This window comes from Solea solea, chromosome 13 (genome assembly GCF_958295425.1).
Source record: "Solea solea chromosome 13, fSolSol10.1, whole genome shotgun sequence".
Lineage (NCBI taxonomy): Eukaryota > Metazoa > Chordata > Actinopteri > Pleuronectiformes > Soleidae > Solea > Solea solea.
The window spans coordinates 11907310-11928791 of record NC_081146.1 but is presented as its reverse complement, the minus strand read 5'-3'; the positions used below and the strand labels follow the sequence as shown (position 1 = coordinate 11928791).

Below are 21482 nucleotides of genomic sequence, written 5' to 3'. Positions count from 1 at the left end.
AGTGAAAGTATTAAAAAAGTGAGGAGTGAGGATTGAGTCATGGTGGCTCAGTGGTAGGGCGTGTTGTCTTTCAACTGGAAGGTTTTGGATTCAATTCCTGGCTCTCCAAGTCTATGTGTGTCCTTGAACAAGACACTGTATGACACTCTACATGTTGACGCGTGTGAATGGAAAACTATAGTGTAAAGCAGCTCATCGAGACTAGAAAATAAATAAATACAGACCATTATCAACTCTTCTTCTTCTGATTTTATTTGGTAGGAACGAGTAACAAAGATAGTTAGAGGAAATGTAGTGGAGTAAAAGCCCTACATTACAACACCGACTGTACACATGTTAACTTTATAATTTTTTCATTCAAATTGATCATATTTCTGCGTATGAAAGACGGAACAGCTTCTCTGCATCGTGTTCAACGGTTGTCCACAACGATGGACCACTTCACGAAAATCTCAAAAAACAGATAAACTTCAACGATGACACTGAAGGCATTTTGGAAGTGCATGTTAATCAAAAAGGCAGCAAAGAGCTGAACTAGGCTGGGCAGAATGATCCAAAATGTGCTCTATTGTCATGTTATAATTTGGGTAGCATAATTCTACAGTTTAGTGCCATATCAGATGTGTTACTGAAACAAAAGCAAACGGCTGCCTTGTGCACAGCTCCTGAAAGGAGCAGCCGGGAGCTGTGATTAACTTTGCTCTCTCCATTATTAGAGTGAATGTGTGGCAGCGCAGGTGCCTGAGCCTCCTTGGTCTCCTCTGTCATTAGAGGGAGATTAAAACCCATGTGCATTATGAAAAAATCCTGCTATACTTTCTATAAGTGAAGGAAGCTGATCACAGGGCGTCTCTGCTGAATGAATCCTTTTTTTTTATTTTTTTTATGCAGAGTAAAGTTTCTGTTCAATGTTCCATCCTGGAAGTCTTTTAAACTGTTGACAGATGGAGGCTTTTAACGAGCCATCATCCCACAGCATAAATCACTCCCATTTACCGACAATACGTCAGGGCGGGTGCTTCAAAAGATTACGGCTTTATTTGCTTCAATTGTAGACTTTATGAGGAAACAACATTTTAGACTTAAACTGCAGTTTTCTCTGTTTTTGTAGCATCGTGAATGCGAGATGTTGTGTTTTTCACTTATTTATTTCTACCTGTGTTTCATGTCATTTGAATGTTATTGTACAGCAACTGTGTTATTTTTAAATGTGCTCTATGAATAACGTGGATATAATAATTCGCCTCCATTTTGTCCAATTCCTCATGCCCTCCATCACAACATCCATGAACCTTCTATGTAGTCTTCCTCTTAAGCATCTTCAACATCCTCTGTCCATTATAAACACTAGGCCTCCTCTGCAAGTGAGCAAACCACCTCAACCTTGACCCTCTTACTTTATTTCCACATCGTTCAACCTGATCTGTCCCTCAAATATGCTCATGTCTAATCCTGTCCACCCTGGTCACTGTCAGTTAAAACCTCAGCATCATGAGGAAACAAATGAAACGCATCACCACAAAACAGTCACATCAGCGGCCACAACTGCCGCCACCACACAGACAGAAATGTAAAAAGGTTAAAAGTTCTCTTAAGTGGGGGTGTAGAAGGTACTCATGCATAATCAAAGTGTTACATAAACTAGGCTGCGATGCACTGTTCGGAGAAAAAAAACCCAGGAGAACTGGAACCATTTTTACATTATGATGTGAATGGGAACAAAGGGCATTCCATAATTACATAACATTCTAGTTGTTTGCTATATTTGAAATACAGTCCTTGGAGAGTATAATCCAAACAACATCATAAGTGAGGCGTCTGCTTTGTCGTAAAAGCGTGGACGTTTTTTAAAATATAGCAAACAGTAAGTCATTGATTTTATTCGCTCTAACACACAGTGTCAATACTATCATGCTAATGTGTGTTATGGGCAACACGTTTACAATCCTATGCAATAACTTCTCGTCTTATGATGTGTCTTATTGCGGCCGTATGTCTGTTTGTCTCTTGTATTTGTTCTCACTGTTCATATTTCTCCCTCCTCTCAAAGGTCAAATCCTCCAAGATAACAGATTTAAGAGAAATGTGTGCATACTGTGTGTGGACATAAATGTACAAACACCACAACATTATCCTGCTGGTCCAACTCTCGCCAACACAGAGACATAAAACTATTTCAACAAGGGTGTTGAGATAATTAACTTTAAACATATTTGCATTTTTAGAACAGCACATTAATACAGCTGTGAAAAATAAGGATAGATTTCGCCATGACACGCACACCACTGAGCAGAAGCCCCTGAAACAGAAAAAGATTATAATCAATTGCTTTTTAACAAACTTTTCACCACCACTGTGTAACACTGACTGATGAGCGCCGACATAATGGCTTCAAGTGTATATTCCTGATACTACCGGTACTTAAGTGACAGAACAAGTGACACAGAAACAAGCGTTCACTCCACTTATTTAACTAATCATTCAGAGTTTAGCATTTCAAAGCTTTTCGCCACGAGGGCTTTTCACAGAATTCAACTCTTACCATTATTTGTCTATAATGGTCTGATGAAAAAAAGATGAGACAAGCAAGGACCAAGTATGTTTCAGGCCCGAGAAAACAAAAAGGCATGTAGCTTTGATGTACGTACTTGTACCATCATTTGCATCCAAATGTTTCTGATTTACATTCACAGATTCAAATGTAAGGAATGTGGCGTTCGCTTCCATGTTGGGTATTAAGGAGAAGCAGTGTGAACTGACTGGTCAGCTGATAATGACGATGCTCTTTAACCCATAGAACACAGAGCATTTAGGCAGCTTTATTACATTTGTGTTAAAATGTACTGTATAAACAGAGGCTATAAGAATATGCAGTATAGAGCATCTTATATCCTTTTTTTCCCAGCACAACCTATAAGCAATCTGATTAAAAAAAGAATGTATTCTCAGCAACTCCATCTTGATGAACCAAAAATTTTTTTTAATTTAACGGCCAATGTTTGCACATTGTTGACGCATACAGTGATACAGGAAATGGACAGTGTTCCTGTTTTCCTTCGTAGCATTTAGTAGTTTTCCTCTGCTAGTGCCATGATGCCATCAGAATTAGCACTTGGAAAGGATTAAGAGAAAAAAAATTAAAATGTTGCCTGTGTCAATTTTTAAAAGTTATCTTTATTTTCAGACTGGGAAACGAACAAAATGCAGGATACATTATGATGCATTTCCAATTGTCCAAATGTCCACAACCATATTGTACACCCTGTGTAAAATGAACAGTAGTCTCACACCTGCAAGTATAAATGTTTTGTCTGAAACAAGACCAATTTAATTGCTGCTTTAAAGAAAGAAATATGTTAAAAGACTGTGGGAAGGTCATTAAAAGGCTGGCACTCTTGTTTCTTTTATATGCATGCAAGTTGCATTCTCAAACATCCCGTCCACCATCTTAAAGTCATACTGATGACCTGTAATGAGTTCAAAAGGGAACATAAAAAAAACTAGAGTTAAAAAAATAGTCTCATTTGTCACTATCTACGAAACATCCACAACATTTTCCTCATGCCAAGAAGAGCAAAGTTATCTTAAGACTGGCTGAAGCCCCGCCCACAGCACAAGCAACCACTTACGGATTTACCGTCTACCAACATATAGACAAGGCCCCTCCTTGAAACTCATCAAACTCCTCACACATCAGTCGAGAGACGAAAATCAGCTCTCCTGCTTGTCTTTGACCAGCAGGACTGTATGCTGCCCTCCACTGGAGGCCATCAGTACTGCACGGTTCTCCAACTGTTTGCCTGTCATCTTTACTGGACTCAACGCGTCATCCTCCTCCCCTGTGCCAAGTTGCAAGTTGGTGCCCATGCCCCAGGCATACACCGATCCTGGAGAAAACATAAAGCTATGAATGAAGCGTTTGCTTTTCCGAAAGAAAACATTTTGTGGTGGACTGAACAAATGATTTGAAGGTAAATTCTGCAACGTCTGATGATTTTTGATGTTGATGTTATTCTGCCAGCCTTTTGGAACAGATGCTGTCTCCATCTGTCAAGCAATACTATCAGACCTGACTGAGGAATACAGCAGTGTGTATACAGCAGCAGCACAGGGGCAGGCATCGCAAAGTGCTTCACGACCAGGTTTAAGCAATAGAACTCACTTTTTGTGCACAGTTCTTTGTATTTCAGTCATCTCAATTTACTAGCACAATGTCGCCGTTTCCGTTGTCTGGAAGGAATTAATCACTTCCTGTGTGCAGTGCAAAATGTTGCTAGGGGAAGAGTTGTGTGGGAGCCGACAGGCTTAACAGATATTGTGTCAACTGATTTGATAATGGTTTGAAGGAAACGGACATTTGTTTATATCTAAGTTAAGTAGCACAGTTTTAAATAGCAAAGGCAAAGGAAAGAAAACATTTCTTACACATTTAAACACTGTCTAAACGTATTGCTAAGGTAGTAGGTTATGTTATGAGTCAACACCTGAGAAGCTAACATTGCAACATCTTCTCACCTTCTTTAGTGACCGCCAAGCTCACAGCCGTCCCACATGCCACACTCCTGGCCGGCTCCATCCCCTTCACAGGTGTGGGTTCGCTCTGCTCTTCAGCCCCTTGGCCCAAACCAAGGCGACCATAATCTGCTCTACCCAGGCTATAAACCTGCCCTGAGGGTTGAGGAAAGATTTGAATTAAACTAAACTGTTTTCCAGTGTTTGGGTTTTAGTGTTGAATCCCAATCCCAAGTATTTCATCACTGTTACTTCACACTTAAAGGGCTAATTCATACTAAAATTAGCAAGTATACCACCGTGGAAACCTACTCCCTTTGCCAGTGGTTGATCTGTTTTTTTTTTCCTCCATTCTACAGTTTCCTGTGCGTTGGATTTTGATGTCACAAGAACTCTGGCAACAAAACAAGTCGGAGGAAGAAGAAAACACCACTAATGACAACGTTACAGTTCATACCATTTTGTATCTTTTACTTCGGCCCACCATTCTTTCTTTGCAGCCGATTAGAGCTGAAGCCAATAAAAAAACCCATACGCTTCGCAGAGTGATTTGACATGATGAGAGTGAAAGCAGACAAAACACACTCCCATTGGACAAAAACGCTTGACTTTTTAGACAATTTGTGATCCCACTGCAACAGACTGCAAAACAGTCAAAGATAATCAGGATCCTGAGCTGCACTTTACCTTCAGCATCAAGGCAGACAGTGTGATGTTGCCCTCCAGAGAAGTCAACCCAGGAGGTGGTTGAGTTCTTGAAGCAGGTGAGTTTTACTGGCTCAAAACACATCTTGATGCTTTTTGTGCCTGGTCATATGAAGAGATAATAAAAATTATTAAAAATACAACAGCATTTAAAACATCTGATGCAGTGAGCAGTTCATATATAAGCAACTATTGGGTCAGACTTAAATTCTTGCATATTTTGGGTACATACTGACCAAGCTGGTGGTAGTTGGAGAGGCCAAATCCATACACATGTCCGTCTGTCGATACAGCTATAGTGAGGTATGACCCACAGAAGGCATCGGTGAAGTGAACTTTCCGTTTGAACTTGACCACCTGTGGTTTCAGCAGACGTGCTGAAATCACGAGCGACACAGTCAGAATGCATCAGCAATAAACATATGCACAAGACATGAAGACATCTATGGGAAATGCAATCACATCATATATTGTATAATATTGTATTTTATTAACTGAAGACTTTAGAGGCCCGTGTAACTTACCGAGGCCTTTCCTGCCTCCTCTGTCTGAAAAGTGCTCAGAGACTCTTCCCAGTTGCCCCTGCTCTGCTGTTCCTGATGTATAAAGATCTCCACTGAGTGTTACCAGTACCAGGTGATCATTACCTGATAAAAGTGAGCACAAACATTGTGAGATGTCTATACGCAGTGAGCAAATAGAAACAGTTGGCACTGAAATGGATGGTTTCTTACCAGATGCTATTTTGATAACAGGTTCTGGCATGTCGACATAGAGTGGAACAACAGATGTGTTCATAGGCTCCAGGAGGCCTATAACACCATTGCTATCCTGAAAAGGGTGCAGGAAATTAATGATTTCATCGAGCGATCTATAAAGCTCACATTTTGGCTTACACAAAACAAACGACATAAGTGTAAATGTGACTGGTGTTTGGTCATGTAGTGGTGAACTTGATAGATAAATACAACATAATCTGTGTTCATATTCTTTCAACAATTTACCATGACTTGTGTTAGTGTTTAACCGTGCACATGCCTGTGCATGGTGAAAACAGATCACCTGGCAACAGCATGTCAGTGAAATTCAGTGCAGCTTACATTAAGTGTGTGGCGGTTAACGCAGCAGCATCAATGGTTTAACAAATTTGTGCCATAAGAGAAAGAAAATCAATACCGTGACAGTCCTGAAGCAGAGGTTACACACTGTTTCACAGCACTGTCATAAATTAAGTGGGACTGCAGATGGCAGGCAGCAGTAATAAGAGATATAATTGCCAGTGTGCCACTGAGTATTAATTAAATCAAAAAATATGAGTTATCTTGCAACAGGAGTGATAAGTGTCGAGAGGAAAACAGTGAGGCTTAACGAGAGCTCCACAGTTGAATTTCTTCGCTTTTCTCTTTGAATAGTTAATTGTGGACAATTTATATAGTCATAAAAAGTACTAATGATGTGAAAAGGTTGAAAATGAATGAGGGTTTATTAGTAAATTGTGACAAAGGTAAAACTTCAAGCTTTGTCACTCAACACTGTAGATAATCGTCGATCGACAAATGTAAAGAGCTGTTTGACATTTAAGTCGTATACATATACACAAAACAATGTATGATGGTGTCTTACATCACAAAATCCTACAGGTGTGAGGAAAGAAAGAAATCATCTAGCAATTTGTTCTTTTTATTTGCAAAAGAACATTGTCAGATATTATACACCCATGACTCCAATACACTTAAAACTGAACTTAGTTCAGAGGGACAAGAACTGGAGAATATGATTTTATTCTTACCCAAGTTTTGTGTTAATGAGATATCAAGTGTTTGGATAAAAATCACAGGATAATCGTGTCATTTGCTCAAGTGCCACGCAAGAGAAACTCTAAACAACTTGAAAAAATTTATTTTTCATGTAGATACTGCAGAGATAATACAATTTAAAATGAAAGTGGAGAGATAAATAAATAAAATAGAGGAAGGTAAAAAGTAAGGTTCAGATATTTAAAAGAATGAATGAACAAAAAAGGGAGAAAATATTCCTAAACCATGAAGATGATAAAGACTCTCTATTTTCATCATGGACGCTGCTGTTATTTTTGTTATGCATACTAAATGGCAGTATGGTGCTTCGTTATTAGACATTCTCAGTGCAATATCTTGCAAAATTAGATATTAGATCATTCAAAAGCATTATATAGAGTATATATATATATATATATATATATATATATATATATATCGCAATATTTCTGGAGACATATTGCAGTGTATGAGGAATCCTTTTTTTCCCCATCTACAGGGCTAGGGCTTGGTACCAAACTTTAATACTTGGATGTCACTGACTGATATGCTCACTTTTATTAAAGTTAAAATAGCTCAGAAGTAAAATTCAAAAGAGTCAGTGACTCAATACTCATGTAGCTTGTACTGATACTTGAAAAAGAAAGTGTCTTCTCTCGTGAAGGTTGAGAAACGTTATAAAAACTAATCAACTAATTAACAAGTTTTGGAAAATAGCTCATTAACTTACCCTGAAGGAGCCCCAGAGGTAAACTTTTCCATCCTCTGTGAGTGCAGCTGTGTGACTGTCTCCTGCTGACACCTGGATCACCTTCTCCTCCAGTGTCACCTTTCCTGGAACCATCTCAGTCCCCAGCCCTGCTGTGTCACGGCCAAGGGCCCCTTCATCATTACAGCCAAATGTATACACCTGGAGAGGAGAACAATTCAGAATTCAGATTTGCTGTGAAACGTAAGACATTTCTAATATTGGCAGAAAAACATTTCAAAGAAGAAATACAATTTTTTCTACTTACATGTCCAGTGTCACTGAGACACACTGTGTGCATGCCTCCAGCAATCACCTGCACAACTTTTTCTGGCAGGGGCACATGGGCTGGCTTTTTCCTCTCAATGATGTCTTCGCCCAGACCCAACTGTCCTACATCACCCTGGCCCAGGATAAGAACCTCACCTGCCTCCTTACCATGACTTCTATGGGAAACTAACACACACAATTAATTTAATATCAAACATATTTAATATCATAATTGTTATTTTTTTAAGTTTGACTGTAAAACATACCAAATTCTACCACATGGTGGAACCTGGGCTTTCACATACCTTTCACTTTCTTGGAATCTGTTTCATCCTTGAGAATAGTCTCAGGCTTTCTCTTGGTGGCACTCTTTCTAGCAGGCATGACAGCAACACTAGAAAAAGGAGACTGGTGTAAAACTGGTTGCAAAACAACAATGCGTGTTGAACTAAATAGCCACAAAATGGCCACTTTGTAACATTTGTGACATGTTTTTTTTTGGTTATGGTTACATTACATTACATTTACAAATGACACAGACTTGCTTAAAACAAATAGCAATCATTGAGCAGCACTTGTGTGTCTCTTCAATCTGTATTTTCTCTCTACAGTGCACTTCAATAATATATATCAATGACAATCAATGTGAAATAGACTTTCAAAAACATTTTAGGGAGAGCTGGTTTTAGTGATGAGATCTGCATGCCCCATTTTATTTAGCCCAGGAACTTATTACACATGGGAAATTACCATGTATATGCAAGAAGACATCCACATATAACATGAGCACCACCACGCTCTACAAGATGAAATAAACACGGGGTGCATTTTTTGGCGGAGCTAGTTATACAGCTGCCGAGATTTGAGTCATTTTATTTAGCCAAGTGTGAAATTAACTCTACATATTTCCAATGACTCAGACGTCTACAATGAACCAAGTAAACAGACAGGCACAAACAGGCTTTGTCTCTCACCGCAGAAGCTGTTCACAAGTGTCAGAGGGAGGGTCAGTTCAACAGCAGACACTCACACCACACACAACTGTAAACTCTGCTCACATGCTGCCCGTGTGACAATCAGTGTGGCAATCAGCATGACTTGTTCTACCACTTCACCTAACATCCCACTGAGCCATAATAATAATAATAATACTAATAACTACTGTGGACTCAAACTTTCATTTCGACATATATATAGACAGCTTTAGGGTGCGTTAACTTTAATGAATGGTCTAAAATAAGCAGCGTGAGCAGTGACCATGTGTCCATGTAACCATTTACAACATTAGCTACAAGCGGCTAACATTAGCTACAGGCGGCTGCTCTTCAGTCTGGGTCTTTAATCAAAATGAAAAGGTGTCTGGCCGGGCTACTAAAACAGCAATGATATAACACGTATAAACACACGTTTATTGACGCATAACACATTTAAACCAGCTGGATTTAAACTGAAGCTTACGTGTGAATGTGACGCTGGCTAACTGCCAGCTAACAGCGTTAGCATGCCACCCTTAAATTAATTTACTTTGAAGCGTAAATTGCATAGATATGTGGAAACATATTTATCAATGCATAATATCTAGTGCATGTGCGGTTTGTGAGCTAATAAATTACTGACCTGTGACGTACGGAAGCTTATAGTTTTCCTTGAAGTGAAGGTGCGATGCGTACCTCTTCGTCCCTGAAGTTTTACTTCTTCTTCTTCGCTGGAGATTTACGGCAGCCTTAGTCCACTATGGTGCACACTACTGCCACCCTCAGGCATCGTTTCCCCTATTTTCAAACTATCCAACACTGGCCTTCAAATCAGGATGAAGTGACTGTGGCGTCTTTTAAAAAATGTGATGGGGGAACGTTTTAGTAAATTGAACCTAACATTTGTTAATATAACAGTGGATTACTTTTATTTAATGTATACACACTGATTAGAGTTCTTATGAGCAGACAGAGCACTAAATACTGTATTGTTTAAAATGATAGATTATTTTCTGACAAAAACAGCAACAGGGTTGTTTTCACCTCCCCTGGACATTGTGGCAGGGTAATCACTGGTTTCTCTGTCATTTATTTTGTTGTTTTTAAATATATAAAGCTCTAACGGAAGGGTCCCTTTAACCTTGATGGTAAGACTTTGCCCCCTTTATTACTTTCTTTTGCAGTTTGTCTTGTCTCTCTCGTACGCTTCCCTGACATTATCCTCTTTACTAAAGTATGTCCAGATGTTTTCTAGCATGCTCTTTTCATTGCTTGTTATTTTTGCCAACAAATACTTGTGCGTACATTACTGGTGTTAGTTCTATTCTGAGTTTTCATTTTTTTTAATTATAGTACTTGATAGATCAAGACCCTACATTTGCTTTCTTGTTTGAGTTATGCATTAATTAATAATAATAATTGTAGGCCCGCAAGGATACTGGTTTTCCTCACCATTGATTAAATCTATACGTTCTACTGTTACTCTACAGTAGTACTTTAGACTTTTATTCTGCTACTGAAAATATACCACTTATGTTGCATCATAATGAAATCACCAAGTTTTGCATTTAAAATACATTCAGAATACCAATTTTATTGCAGTGCTCAGACTCTTTCATTATACAAAACTTGCCTGCCACCAGGTGTCACCGCAGCCTCATGTTTTCACTTCATATTCCAGTTTAGGATGCCTATTGATTAGTGCTTACAGGGGGTGGTCAGTGCACAGAAGTTTCAAGGAATTGTAAGATTTTTATTCGATCCAGATGTGACTATTTACAATTAAAATGAAGAAATCTCAGTCCATACAATTCCACATTCAATTACAAATGTACTTCGTTTTACAGAAAAAGTACACTTTCATAATCCCATTCTTGTAGCATTTAATCATAAACTAATACTCTGTGCTTAAAAAAATAGCAACCTATCATAACTTTATTTTTTTCTAAATTAAAAGGAAGACAATATACACAAGCATCAGTTAAAACTACTGTTTATCAACCTGTACAAAGCGTAGAGGACCCTGTAAGCGACTGGCCAGACAACGATCCAAGATAAAACACTTCTGCATTGTCAGAAGGTACCAGCCAAAATGACTCCCTGTTGACCGTATACATTTTCAGAATGTTTGATAAATCCCTGATCTACACTCACAGCAACTTACATACATACTCTTAGTATAGACAGTACTAGCATGTCCTTATTCAGAATGGCTACAGAATGCATTGCATGTTTGAGCTTTAAAGGGAAATACAAATATCCATTAAAAAAAAGAAAAGAAAAAAGTATAAATGAAAAATATCCAAATCCAGCGACACTGGATTCTGTGATGGCTCATGCAATGAATTGCAGAAATCAGTGATATGAAAACCAGTATCCTATAGTCCTTTGGGCATTGGGTAGATTGGCACACACAAAAACAGGCTCCTGACCACCACCTTTTCCTATATCTACATAGACGCTTAAATGGCCAACTCACATCAAAACCATAAATACAGGCAAGCCAAATAAAAAAGGCTCAAATAAAAGCTGTCACTACTCTTGTGATCAAAATTATAATACAAAATATCTTGTGCATAACAGAATTTGTTTTTAAGTAGATCTCTCCATGTTTCATTCTAACGTATCACAACAGCAGTCTGTACACAGTTTATGTAAAACAAATACAATATTCCAGAGACGTCCAGTCGTGCAACAGAGTATCCCAGCTTTCATTCTCTAGCATTTTCTCGCTGCTGCCACTGGTCTCTATTATCTACTATTACCGTGTGTAAAGTTAAGCCATTATCATTATTATTACTGTTATCGCGTTATTACATAGACAAGATGAATTAGCTTTTTCATTTACAGTAAAGAAGAGAAAAAGGCAACACAGAATGAGGCCGCATTAAAGGTTGTAACTAGTTCCAAGTCCCTGATGGGTACCACATAAATAACAGCAGAGTGAGAGGTAAGCCCTGTAGGTCCGTTGCCACTCCTCCACTTCATTGGCATGTGGTTTCCCCTGTCATCTGGGAAAATACTGCATCTGGTCCTTACCCACCTGCACCTCAGTTTAGTGAAAGCAATGTAGTGAGAGGGCGATGTGGGGGTGGGGGCAAATGAGAAGCATTCTTGCTTTTAATTCAGTTCCAGGCTTTCCCTGATAATCTTTACAGTACATTCAGGAAACATAAAGGGCCATCAGTCTGCATAGGGAGCAGCCTCCAGCCACAGAAATCTTAAGTGCTTCACGATCTAAAAAAGAGCGGGGGGGATGCTAAGGTCGATGGAACCTGAAGGAAACAAAACAAATAGATCAATAAATATTCTTTTTAAAAATCACACCGTGCATTTGCAGCTCTTTATGTTCAGCATTTTTTCCAGCATTAAAATCCAATCATTCTGTAAATTCATCTCTATATAGTAATAGGACTCATTGTTCGTGGCTAGGTTCAAATTGCCCTCACAAATGAGGGAGTCGTCCACTGGGAACAAAGTAATCCAATGTTACATTTTCTAATGTTATCCCTCTAACAGCACTCGTGCTGTTTACTATTCTCTTTTCTCTCCATACAGGATTAGCATGAAGTTAGTGGTAACAAAAACCCACATTTCAGGCAATTCACATTAAAATATTTAGTTTTACTTTTATAATGAAGCAGCCACAGGAAACAGTGTCTCATAAAGCTCAGTCTTGTTACAAGAATTTTGGGTAGCACTTCAAACAGATACACTTTCACAGTCACCAAATTAACCAGGACTGAAATCTGAAGGAACATCACATCAAAAACAACCCAACTGATTAAGGTGTACCTTGTGTAAATTCTGCTCTCTTCGTGAACCTCCATTTCCATGCTCTTATAATCGTTAAGCTCCTTCCGGATGGCAGCCTAGTAAAAAAAACAACAGGACAGTGATTGTCAGGTAGACGTGATTTTAAAAAACAGATGACCTAACCATCAGTATTCACAAATTGTGCACTTAGAAATCTGTATATACAGAGTCTGCTTGATACTTGCTGGATCAAGCAAAAACACTGAATCTGTACCTTGTCAGCAGGAGTCAGTTTAGTCCACGGCTTGTCTGCTCTCCGATCGTAGTCTTGAGCATCCGTTACTTCCACGTACTCATGAAAACGCAGGATTTTTCTGGCCTGCAATTCTGCGACAGTGGGTCTTTGACTCAGCTACAACAAACAGAATGTATTTGTCAGCTGAATATCCAGAAAATACACATCATTTAACACTTGGATCTCTGTTGGGAATGTGATGTCTCACCTTCCTGGTCAACCGCCTCTTGATCTCTCTAACTTCAGCTTGTCTGTCGGCGTGATTTTTGGCTGAAGATGGAAAGAAAGAGGAGAAATTAGGTTTGAAAGCCTGGTTTTGATGTGCAGGAAAGGGAGAGCGGTTTCTAAAATTAGACACTGAAAATGTGATCCACATTTCAGCCTTTTTAGGTGTAAATTCTTGTCCCTGCGGTGTTTAAATATCAGATTTTTTACATGTATTGTAATTAAATGCAAGTTTGGCTTCCCCCCCAAAACAATAGTACATTGAAAGATTTGATACTGACGCTGAAGGATGTTTCTTTGCTCGAGCTCCTCAGCTGTGGGTCTCTGGCTAAGTCGTCTGAAGGGAGAAAAAAAAGAAAGCAGTACTATTTTTACACAGTTTCATCATTCTGTCATTCAGGCAATAAGTAGGACAAGGATCTAACAAATTATCACCTGAAGTCTTCAGAAAATGCACATTCACTCTTGTCACTTTAAAGGACACAAAAGCAATGGAACATGTACAAAAGTATGACATTCAGAATCATATTAGGCACCACTGAGCCCAGGATAATAAAAAAAATACACATATGCCCCTGGGGCAGCAAGCAACGGCAGTAAAAGTACATTAACAATTAAAAAATCCCACAAATAACAGTATTTTATGTCAACTGAGTAACTGTATAATCCGAATGTTCAAAGCTTTGATTTTTCAGTGTGTAGGCAGCAGTTCGGAGGTTGTTGATGTTTCCTTTACTCAAACAGTGACAGGCCAGAAGGAGGAGGAGAAGTGTAGTTCGAACTAGGCTCCCAATGACAGGATCATACACCATGGAAATATTAATAACACATAATAATAAAACCTTATTTTTCCAAGCACTTCTCTAAACAAAGTTACGGTGTGGGAAATAACCTTGTGAGTGCAGTGCCGATCTGTGTGCGAATGGCCTCCCACTGCTCCCTGCTCTGCCAGGTGAGGCCAGTCTGTCCCGGAGGCTGGTCGTCTCTGCAGCTCCTATCCTGCAAGAACCTGTCCCTGTTTGGAGCACAGGGACGGCTACTCAGCTTCAGAGCCAGTGTGTCCTTCCTCCTCACCTTGTTGGCCAGGGCACCTAGATGAAAACCAAGCAGAGAGGTGTAGTCCTGTGTAGAGGACAACAAATATCTGCACAATATTTGAATCCACTCTTAAAACAAATACATATGTTTAAATATCATCTTAAAAATAGTTTTCTCTCAGTTGACCTTAAAAAAAGTATTGGAAATTTTGTTTATCAGTGTTTTCTGCGATCCAGTATCGTGACAGTAGCATATCGCAGCCCTATTAAATACATTTTCTAGGTTTGATTATGCTTACTAGGTGGGGGTTCATCCTCCTCATCCGAGTCTTCATCTCTATGAAGCACAGGGCCATCTGAGTCACTGTCGTCCCGGTGCAGGTCATGGTCATCGTCCTCATACTCTTCCTCATCTTCCTCCTCCTCGCTGCTGTTTCCCCTTGGGATAACACAAACACCAGCATCACCAACGAAGCACCGGCGACTCCGTGGCTCCAGCTCCGGCTGGGGGATCTCGCCATCGTACTCCTCCTCTTCTTCATCATCATCATCGTCGTCGTCCTCTAGGTCTTCCTCTTCTGAATAGTCATCTTCAGATCTAATGGGGAGAGAAAATAAATCAATAAAATAACATATAAAGCATCTGTATCAATATTACAGACACATTTCTGTCCTCTGTCTGGTAACCTTACTTTTGCTTTAACTACATTGTACGGAAATGTCTTTCCCCCTGATTGACTCACAGTTTCAGTGGTTGGATGCTGACAGGCAAGGGTCGACCGCGATCTCCTTGGTACTCCTGAGGGGTTTCAAAAAGCAGAGCATGTGCACGCTGTGAGCCGTCTGGATGTGGCTGAGCCGGGCCGGGACTGGACAGAGCTCGCTGGATCATGATATGCAGCGGGACAGGAGCCGGGCGCTGGGGCGACTCATTGATGGGGCTCGGTGGGTCAAACAGCATGGGTATGGGTTGTGGCAGCGGGTGCGGGTAGGAGTGCTGATGGTGGAGGTGGTGGGTGTGTATATGTTGGCGGGGTGGAGAAGGTGGTCTGTGAGATGGAAGGGGAGGAGAGGCAGGAGGGGGAGGCAGCTGGAAGCCCACAGAGAGGCTGCTGTGATCCTCCAGAGAGAGAGGCGAGGGGATGATGGGATGGCTTGAAGCAGAGGAATCCTCTGTAGTACGTTTGGTGACAGGGGTCGTCCTCTTGGGGGGCATCGGTGGAGAAGGCTTGGCTGGCACAAGACTGGCACCTCCACTGGCTTGGGTGAAGTCACCTGCAAATAAGTACCTTCAGTTATTTCATCCAATCACAAAGCAAAAGAGCGAGAGCAGGAGGAGCTTGGAGGTTAACACCAAGCGCTTTTGTTTCCGGACTAGTTTTGCCACTGTGACGTGAGAGCACATACATCAGCCATGACAGAACACACATGAACAAGTACAAATACTGGGATTACATGTCTGACTGAGCATTATCTCATACATAGAGCGGAGTTGGGTCACATGACCGTGTCAACTTGAATGCACACACTGCCCTAACAACCCAGTGTGCAGCATGTGCCCCAGGTCACAGAGACAAATTCAGCCTACATGCTCTACACAGGCAGATTCTAAGATATTGTTCATCAGCTTATTTAAAGTGTAAAGAGCTTGAATACACATATTATATGCATGCACATTTGCATTTTGTAATTAAGAGCTTAAAGGTCCAGTGTGTAAGAATTAGTGGCATCTAACGTTGAGACTCCGGAGAACTCTGATGGCCTTTATGTACAAGAAAGTATCATGTTCTTCTTTGTTTGCATAATAAACTTCCATTTCAAAACACGAAATGCACGCCCTGGCTGGTTTGTCGGTTGGGGTTGTTGTAGAAATATAGCTTCTTAAAGCAGTTATACCCTTATACAGACAGTATATTGGGGTATGCAGCTCGGCTTTAGAGGACAGTTCCATACATGGGCTTCGGATCAATACTTTTATACTTTTAACTATGGGATAATTAGTTTTGATTCAATTTATTTATTCTTTCCATTTTATGACACTAATTACGTGCCGTCATCTTTATTTCTTAGACGGAAAACTTGAGGCCTAAAATAAGACCAACATTTCTTGACACTGTAAATACAAAGTAAAGTTTCACAGACACAGTCATGCCCAGGTGCCTCTCTTTAGCAATCAGGGAAAATATAGCTCGTCTTAGCCCAATATTGCAGTGTATTAACTTTGCTCTCTTAACACTGAGAATAAAATTAATATTACAATTTCACTAATGACAGAGAGACAAAGGGGAAAGTAAAAAAGGAATGTATTTTGTGTGCTGTCTGTGGAGGTCCATCCAGGTCATTGTCAGGAGTTTAGCTGTGGGCATATGGACTTGAAGAATATCTTCAGTTCTGACTAAATGGTGGAAAAAACTCCAGGTATTTCGACTAGTATCTTAAATTCCTCCCAATAAATTGTGCTAAATGTTACAAACTGGACCTTCAATACATTCAAATGTTAAAAAGCAATAGCCGTGCTCTTGAGGCATGATAGGAAATCAGTGTTGCCACACTGGAAACATGCAGTAGACTTAGACTATGCTTAACTGTATTACACCATCTACTCTAAATTAAATCAAGCCTTTATGTCAGAAGAACCCATCTATCCCTCCGTCCATTCATCCATCCATACTGAGCAGAAGCAGAGTGGAGTAGCTCCATTATATTGACTTGATGCACTGCAGGTCACAGCTGGAACCTGCCACAGCCTCTTTCTCACTCACATGCCAAATAAAAGAGTACAGCATTGTACTCATACACTCTGAGGTCGTTCCTCATATTCGCAAAGCACCCAGCACACTTATCAGAAGGCTATTATGTGCATGCGACGCTTATATATCACACCCAATGAGAAGCAACCAAGGCCAGTCAGCAAGATAAAGGCATCTTTGGGGGAGGGGTATGTTGGCGGCGAGAAAGGACGCGACAAGATGAAGAACGCAGACTCTGAAGGAAGACATTCCAGAAACAAGTGCCCCGGCCAAAGAGATCCAGAGGGCATCTTTTTACCTGAGCGCAGGCCTCCAGCCCGTCGGCAAAGGTAGACGGGCAGGGACAGGTAGACATCATAGTCGCACTCTCGCTTCCAGCAGGACCAGTAGAGGGGAAGCTGAGCATTCTCTCCCCCGTGCAGGGCGGAGACTAACGGGGAGGAGATGGAGGCCTTCAGCTCGTGTGTATGCGTGAAGGGTGTACTGGTGTGTGTTGTTGAGGTAGTTGTTACCCCATTTACTCTTCATTATGTCAGTCATTTAAATTTCAACCCTACTTTTGACTATTCTCCCATCTCATCTGATTTCTTATTACACCACTCCTGCTTATGGAGCCACATTTAACTTACAGATAGGAGGGTGGTTTTCATTTTCTTTAACTTTCAGCAAAGAAACAAGTACACAACTCTCCCATGTTGTCAAGAGTCAAAGTTACTACATGTTTTTTAATGAATATTCTGTCAAGTTAAATTTGCTGGAAGTGCATTCTATTTTCAATCTGTTACAAACGATAAGTAACCACAAACAGGACATCTTGCATGTTTTTTTTCTTCCCTCATTCAACTTGATGGTTTATTAACATGTGAACAATACAGTATAACAGCTCATAACTAAAATGAACCTTGCGTAGTGCAATCGCACAGTAGTGCACACATTTGTACGGTGCCAAAGTCAAAAGATCTGCTAATAAAATTAAAATGAGTCGAAGTAGGCGAGATCGTTTTGCCTGAGTGGCAATTAAGGCAAGATCCCAGATGAGACATACCCGGAGTAAACAACAACAACAACCACTACACTGCATCTGACTGAGCAGCGGTCCGCAGCCAAAACAGTCCCCATTATCTTCAGAGTCTAGAACACTTGAAAAGTGGCAGCTAAAATAGTCCAGGCGTAATAAGTAATTAGCTGGGGGAAAAGCTGCTCAAGCTGTTCAGATAACATCATAACCAGGCCGTGTGTTCAAGTGTATGTTCAAGTAGATGTGTTGAAAGCTTCACTTCACCATCAGGTGTGCACTGACTCCTAAATGTACATGCTGCTTTCACCCGTGGGAAAATGTCACCCTAACAGAGCAGACATTTTATTCATAACTGCTGATGTAGGCTGCATCAGGCCACTAGCTGCAGAACTCACCCAACATCGTGGCGTTGTTCCTGTTCACCGGCTTGGGTGGAGGCAGAGGCGGCTGCTTGGTGGCCTGAGAGGTGGAGGTTGCAGATGAGGACTGCTGAGTGGACACACCTGCAGAGGAGACGCAGCGAGCGGCTTTGGACGCTGCAGCCGAGGTGGCGGAGGGAGAGGAGTACTTGGCCCCGGGGTGGTTGCACGGGGTGCGAGGCGCACCCTCGCCGTCAGGTTCAGGGGTGGAGCTCATCAGCCACTTTGGAGGCATGACAGGCTGTTTAGGTGGCAGAGGTTCACGCAGGGTGCTCCGCAGGGCTTCAGGGTCAGGCACAAAATGGCTATCTGACTCTACAAAGACAGAGAGAGAGCGAGAGAGTAATGTGGGAATATGTTACATAACAGAAGTTCAGAAGTATGTAAAGCACTGCAATCAACTGGGACGGAACACTTTAAAACACACTTTAGTGACTGTGGTGCACATACCATATTCGGCACAGCTGCCATTTACAAAGACTGTTTATCTTTTCTTCTTTAATTAGCGATGTCTCACAATATAAATATTTCTGTGTGGAGAATATATAAATGTTTCAGCCCAGGCACTGAGCCATATTCTGCTGCCATTTTCAGAACTCCATGTGCTCTCTAGAATGGCACTTGTTTGAGAACTGCATTATCTAGGGATCAGGTGCAAAGATAAACAGAGTAGGCGACTGCAATTACCACCAAAGGCCCAACTCCCTCTGTCCACCACACCGCACCCATAAGCGGCCTCCACACATCAATTGCTCCCACACAATTCCTCAAACCTGCGGCTCTGAAGTTGATGGTTATTTATTTACAGACGAGCCCTTATCACAGTGACGCCATGCGACTAAATAGGAAATAATCGAGAGGAAAAGAGGAAGTGAGCAAGAACAACGGAGGGAGAGAGAGAAAAGAGGTCAGAAAGGAGGAGATGCGATAAACATAGAAAGAGAGTGGGAGACAGAGAGAAAAGCAGCATCAGAGAAAGAAATCTGAAAAATCCAAGGTGAGACGGAATAAAGAGCACCTTCTTAGAGTAGTTCTGCTCTGGGGTTTTCAACATGAAAGTCAGTCATGTGTCACATACACTGGACAACTTGATGTGGTCATTCAGGATTTTTTGGGTGGGGTTACATGGCCCATGTATTACATACAAGTAACTGTGTCCCGCATGCTCCAGGTGTCAAGGAGCCGCCACAGACAGGTGGGTGCAAACTCAGCAGAGACCTCATCAGAACATCACAATAAACAGATTCTGGCAACTTAACAAAAGGCTCAGGCTCACCTACTATATTAAGTGTAAGTATACACATATAATTTCACGTCTGACAGCCTTTTGTAATAAACTGCTAGTCTGATAAACTGATTGTCATGCTCTGCAAATTTCAAACTCCTTGTACTACGGTAGATCCGATGAATTCACTCGCAAGGCACATACTGCCTTGATTGTTCAATTTGTGTTACTTTGATTTATTTGAATGATTGTTTTAAGATAAAATAAGATAAATAAGATAAAATGGCAAAGACATTGCTAGGATAGTGTACACTTAAGGAGACAGGTGCTTGTGTGTAATACACTTACTGTGTATAAGTACTTCATACAAGCAAAGTATTCCAAACTATCTCTTTTAGTCTTAAAAGAGAGCAAAACACCATAATGTAATACGTAAATGAAACTTTCAGCCGTGATTCTTCACCAGTTATTACTGAAATGTCAATGTTAGCGTTAAAGGGCAGTAATGGGTTTGGCGATTACGACATTTTAATTTGGAGAGGAGAAGAGAGGACGAGCTATTCCCTCATGTGCCTGAATAAGAAGCAGAGCTGGAGCAGGGCTCCTGGGAGCCAATGGGAGTCTGTCTATATCTGGGAGGACAGCATATAAGCAGGAACATGACAGCAAATGAAGGAGAAAAAATACATAGACTGCAGAATGAAGAACATCTACAGACGTACATGAAAAATACAACATACATCTCGTATGAACTCATAGTGAGGAAAACTCAACAGGGTTTTTTTGTGTGATTTGGTGTGACTCACTCACCTCTGTGGGCCCTTCCCTCCTCTGCAGATGCGTGTCGAGGAAGCACAGGTTTCCAGTTGGCTTCCACGGGCCTGCTCCTTCTGCCATCCTCAGATGGGGTCTTCTGCAGTCCAGGCCTCTTCTGCCCATCCTCGGGGTGAAGTCGGATTCCACGTCTGCCCTCCTCCATCTGACTGTGAATCTGGCCCTGCCAGACCATGTTAGGCTTCCACTCACCCTCACCATGTGTACGCATGCCCATCCCTCCACCTCGCCGCCCATTTTCATGCGCTCCTGTACCTCTGGCACACAGAGTCCCCCAGTGGTCTCCGTCTGATGGAGGGCAACCCTTACGGTCATCTGGATGGATGAGCCAGGATGGGTTCATCCTAAAGTCTGACTCTGAGGAGAGTTTGCCCTGGTTGCATGGGCTCCTGCCACTGACAACTCCCCCACCTCCACCTCCACCTCCGCCTCCGACCCCAGTGGTCACAGGCAGAGTGTGGCCGTTCTTCACACAGGGCTGCTTGATGCTTTGTGAATCAGCATCTGTAACTAAGGTTGACAAGAGTCCACAATCTTCAGTAAAATGAACATGAATGTGCATCCATCACTATTCTGAGTTGCTGATCTAAATTATTCATGTGTTGTGTTTCATAGAATATTCATGTCATTTACTGTTCCCTCCCCTGTTGAATGTAGATGCGATGCGCATAATTAGTTGATGAATCAATTATTTAATCGACAAAATGTTACACACAGACATAATTTTATGCAAAATCATGCTAAACATTTGCTAGTTGTGGCTTCACGAAAGAGAGTTGGCTGCTTTTCTCTGGTTTTTATTACTGTAAATTTAATACGCTTGGGTTTAGCGGTTCAAATCATATCCTTGAACCCTACAATTACACGATGAGCATGACTTTAGGACATTTAAAAGACTGACCAACTACAGAAAATGCA

At 41.1% G+C, this 21482-nt stretch overlaps 2 protein-coding genes across 10 annotated transcripts in view; both read right to left on the bottom strand.

Moving 5' to 3' along the window:
• Positions 1-3154: 3154 nt before the first annotated feature.
• Positions 3155-9760, bottom strand: rcc1 (regulator of chromosome condensation 1). 2 transcript variants are annotated; one of them, XM_058648705.1, is made up of 10 exons: positions 9649-9760; positions 8337-8425; positions 8030-8217; positions 7744-7923; positions 5952-6048; positions 5742-5864; positions 5454-5594; positions 5200-5319; positions 4516-4668; positions 3155-3887 (listed from the first exon to the last, which is right to left on the bottom strand). In XM_058648705.1, the coding sequence occupies exons 2-10, from the start codon at positions 8413-8415 to the stop codon at positions 3712-3714; spliced, it is 1257 nt and encodes a 418-aa protein (XP_058504688.1). In that variant the 5' UTR covers positions 8416-8425; positions 9649-9760; the 3' UTR covers positions 3155-3711. The 2 variants fall into 2 exon arrangements, with proteins under 2 accessions (XP_058504688.1, XP_058504689.1); XM_058648706.1 differs by having other exon boundaries at positions 9660-9742.
• A 977-nt stretch (positions 9761-10737) lies between these two features.
• The window catches only part of phactr4b (phosphatase and actin regulator 4b), a 29221-nt gene continuing 18476 nt past the window's right edge, over positions 10738-21482 (bottom strand). For 7 of the 8 annotated variants that reach the window (XM_058647858.1, XM_058647856.1, XM_058647855.1 and 4 more), the window contains 11 exons: positions 20541-21074; positions 18482-18820; positions 17367-17498; positions 15062-15593; positions 14618-14916; positions 14174-14372; positions 13563-13618; positions 13265-13326; positions 13036-13173; positions 12801-12877; positions 10738-12280 (listed from right to left, as the gene is read on the bottom strand). In XM_058647858.1, the coding sequence (XP_058503841.1) occupies positions 12265-12280; positions 12801-12877; positions 13036-13173; positions 13265-13326; positions 13563-13618; positions 14174-14372; positions 14618-14916; positions 15062-15593; positions 17367-17498; positions 18482-18820; positions 20541-21074 (2384 nt within the window). In that variant the 3' untranslated portion in view covers positions 10738-12264. The remainder of the gene's footprint in view (positions 12281-12800; positions 12878-13035; positions 13174-13264; positions 13327-13562; positions 13619-14173; positions 14373-14617; positions 14917-15061; positions 15594-17366; positions 17499-18481; positions 18821-20540; positions 21075-21482) is intronic. The other variant, XM_058647859.1, reaches the window with a different exon arrangement.

Bases quoted from the DNA above. Each gene is read 5' to 3' on its own strand.
- rcc1 (XM_058648705.1), bottom strand. From the start codon at position 8,415: ATGCCTGCTAGAAAGAGTGCCACCAAGAGAAAGCCTGAGACTATTCTC. The intron at 6,049-7,743 runs GTAAGTTAATGA...CACCCTTTTCAG, and splicing joins ACCTCTGGGGCTCCTTCAGG to GATAGCAATGGTGTTATAGG. The intron at 5,320-5,453 runs GTCAGTATGTAC...TCATATGACCAG, and splicing joins CTCCAACTACCACCAGCTTG to GCACAAAAAGCATCAAGATG.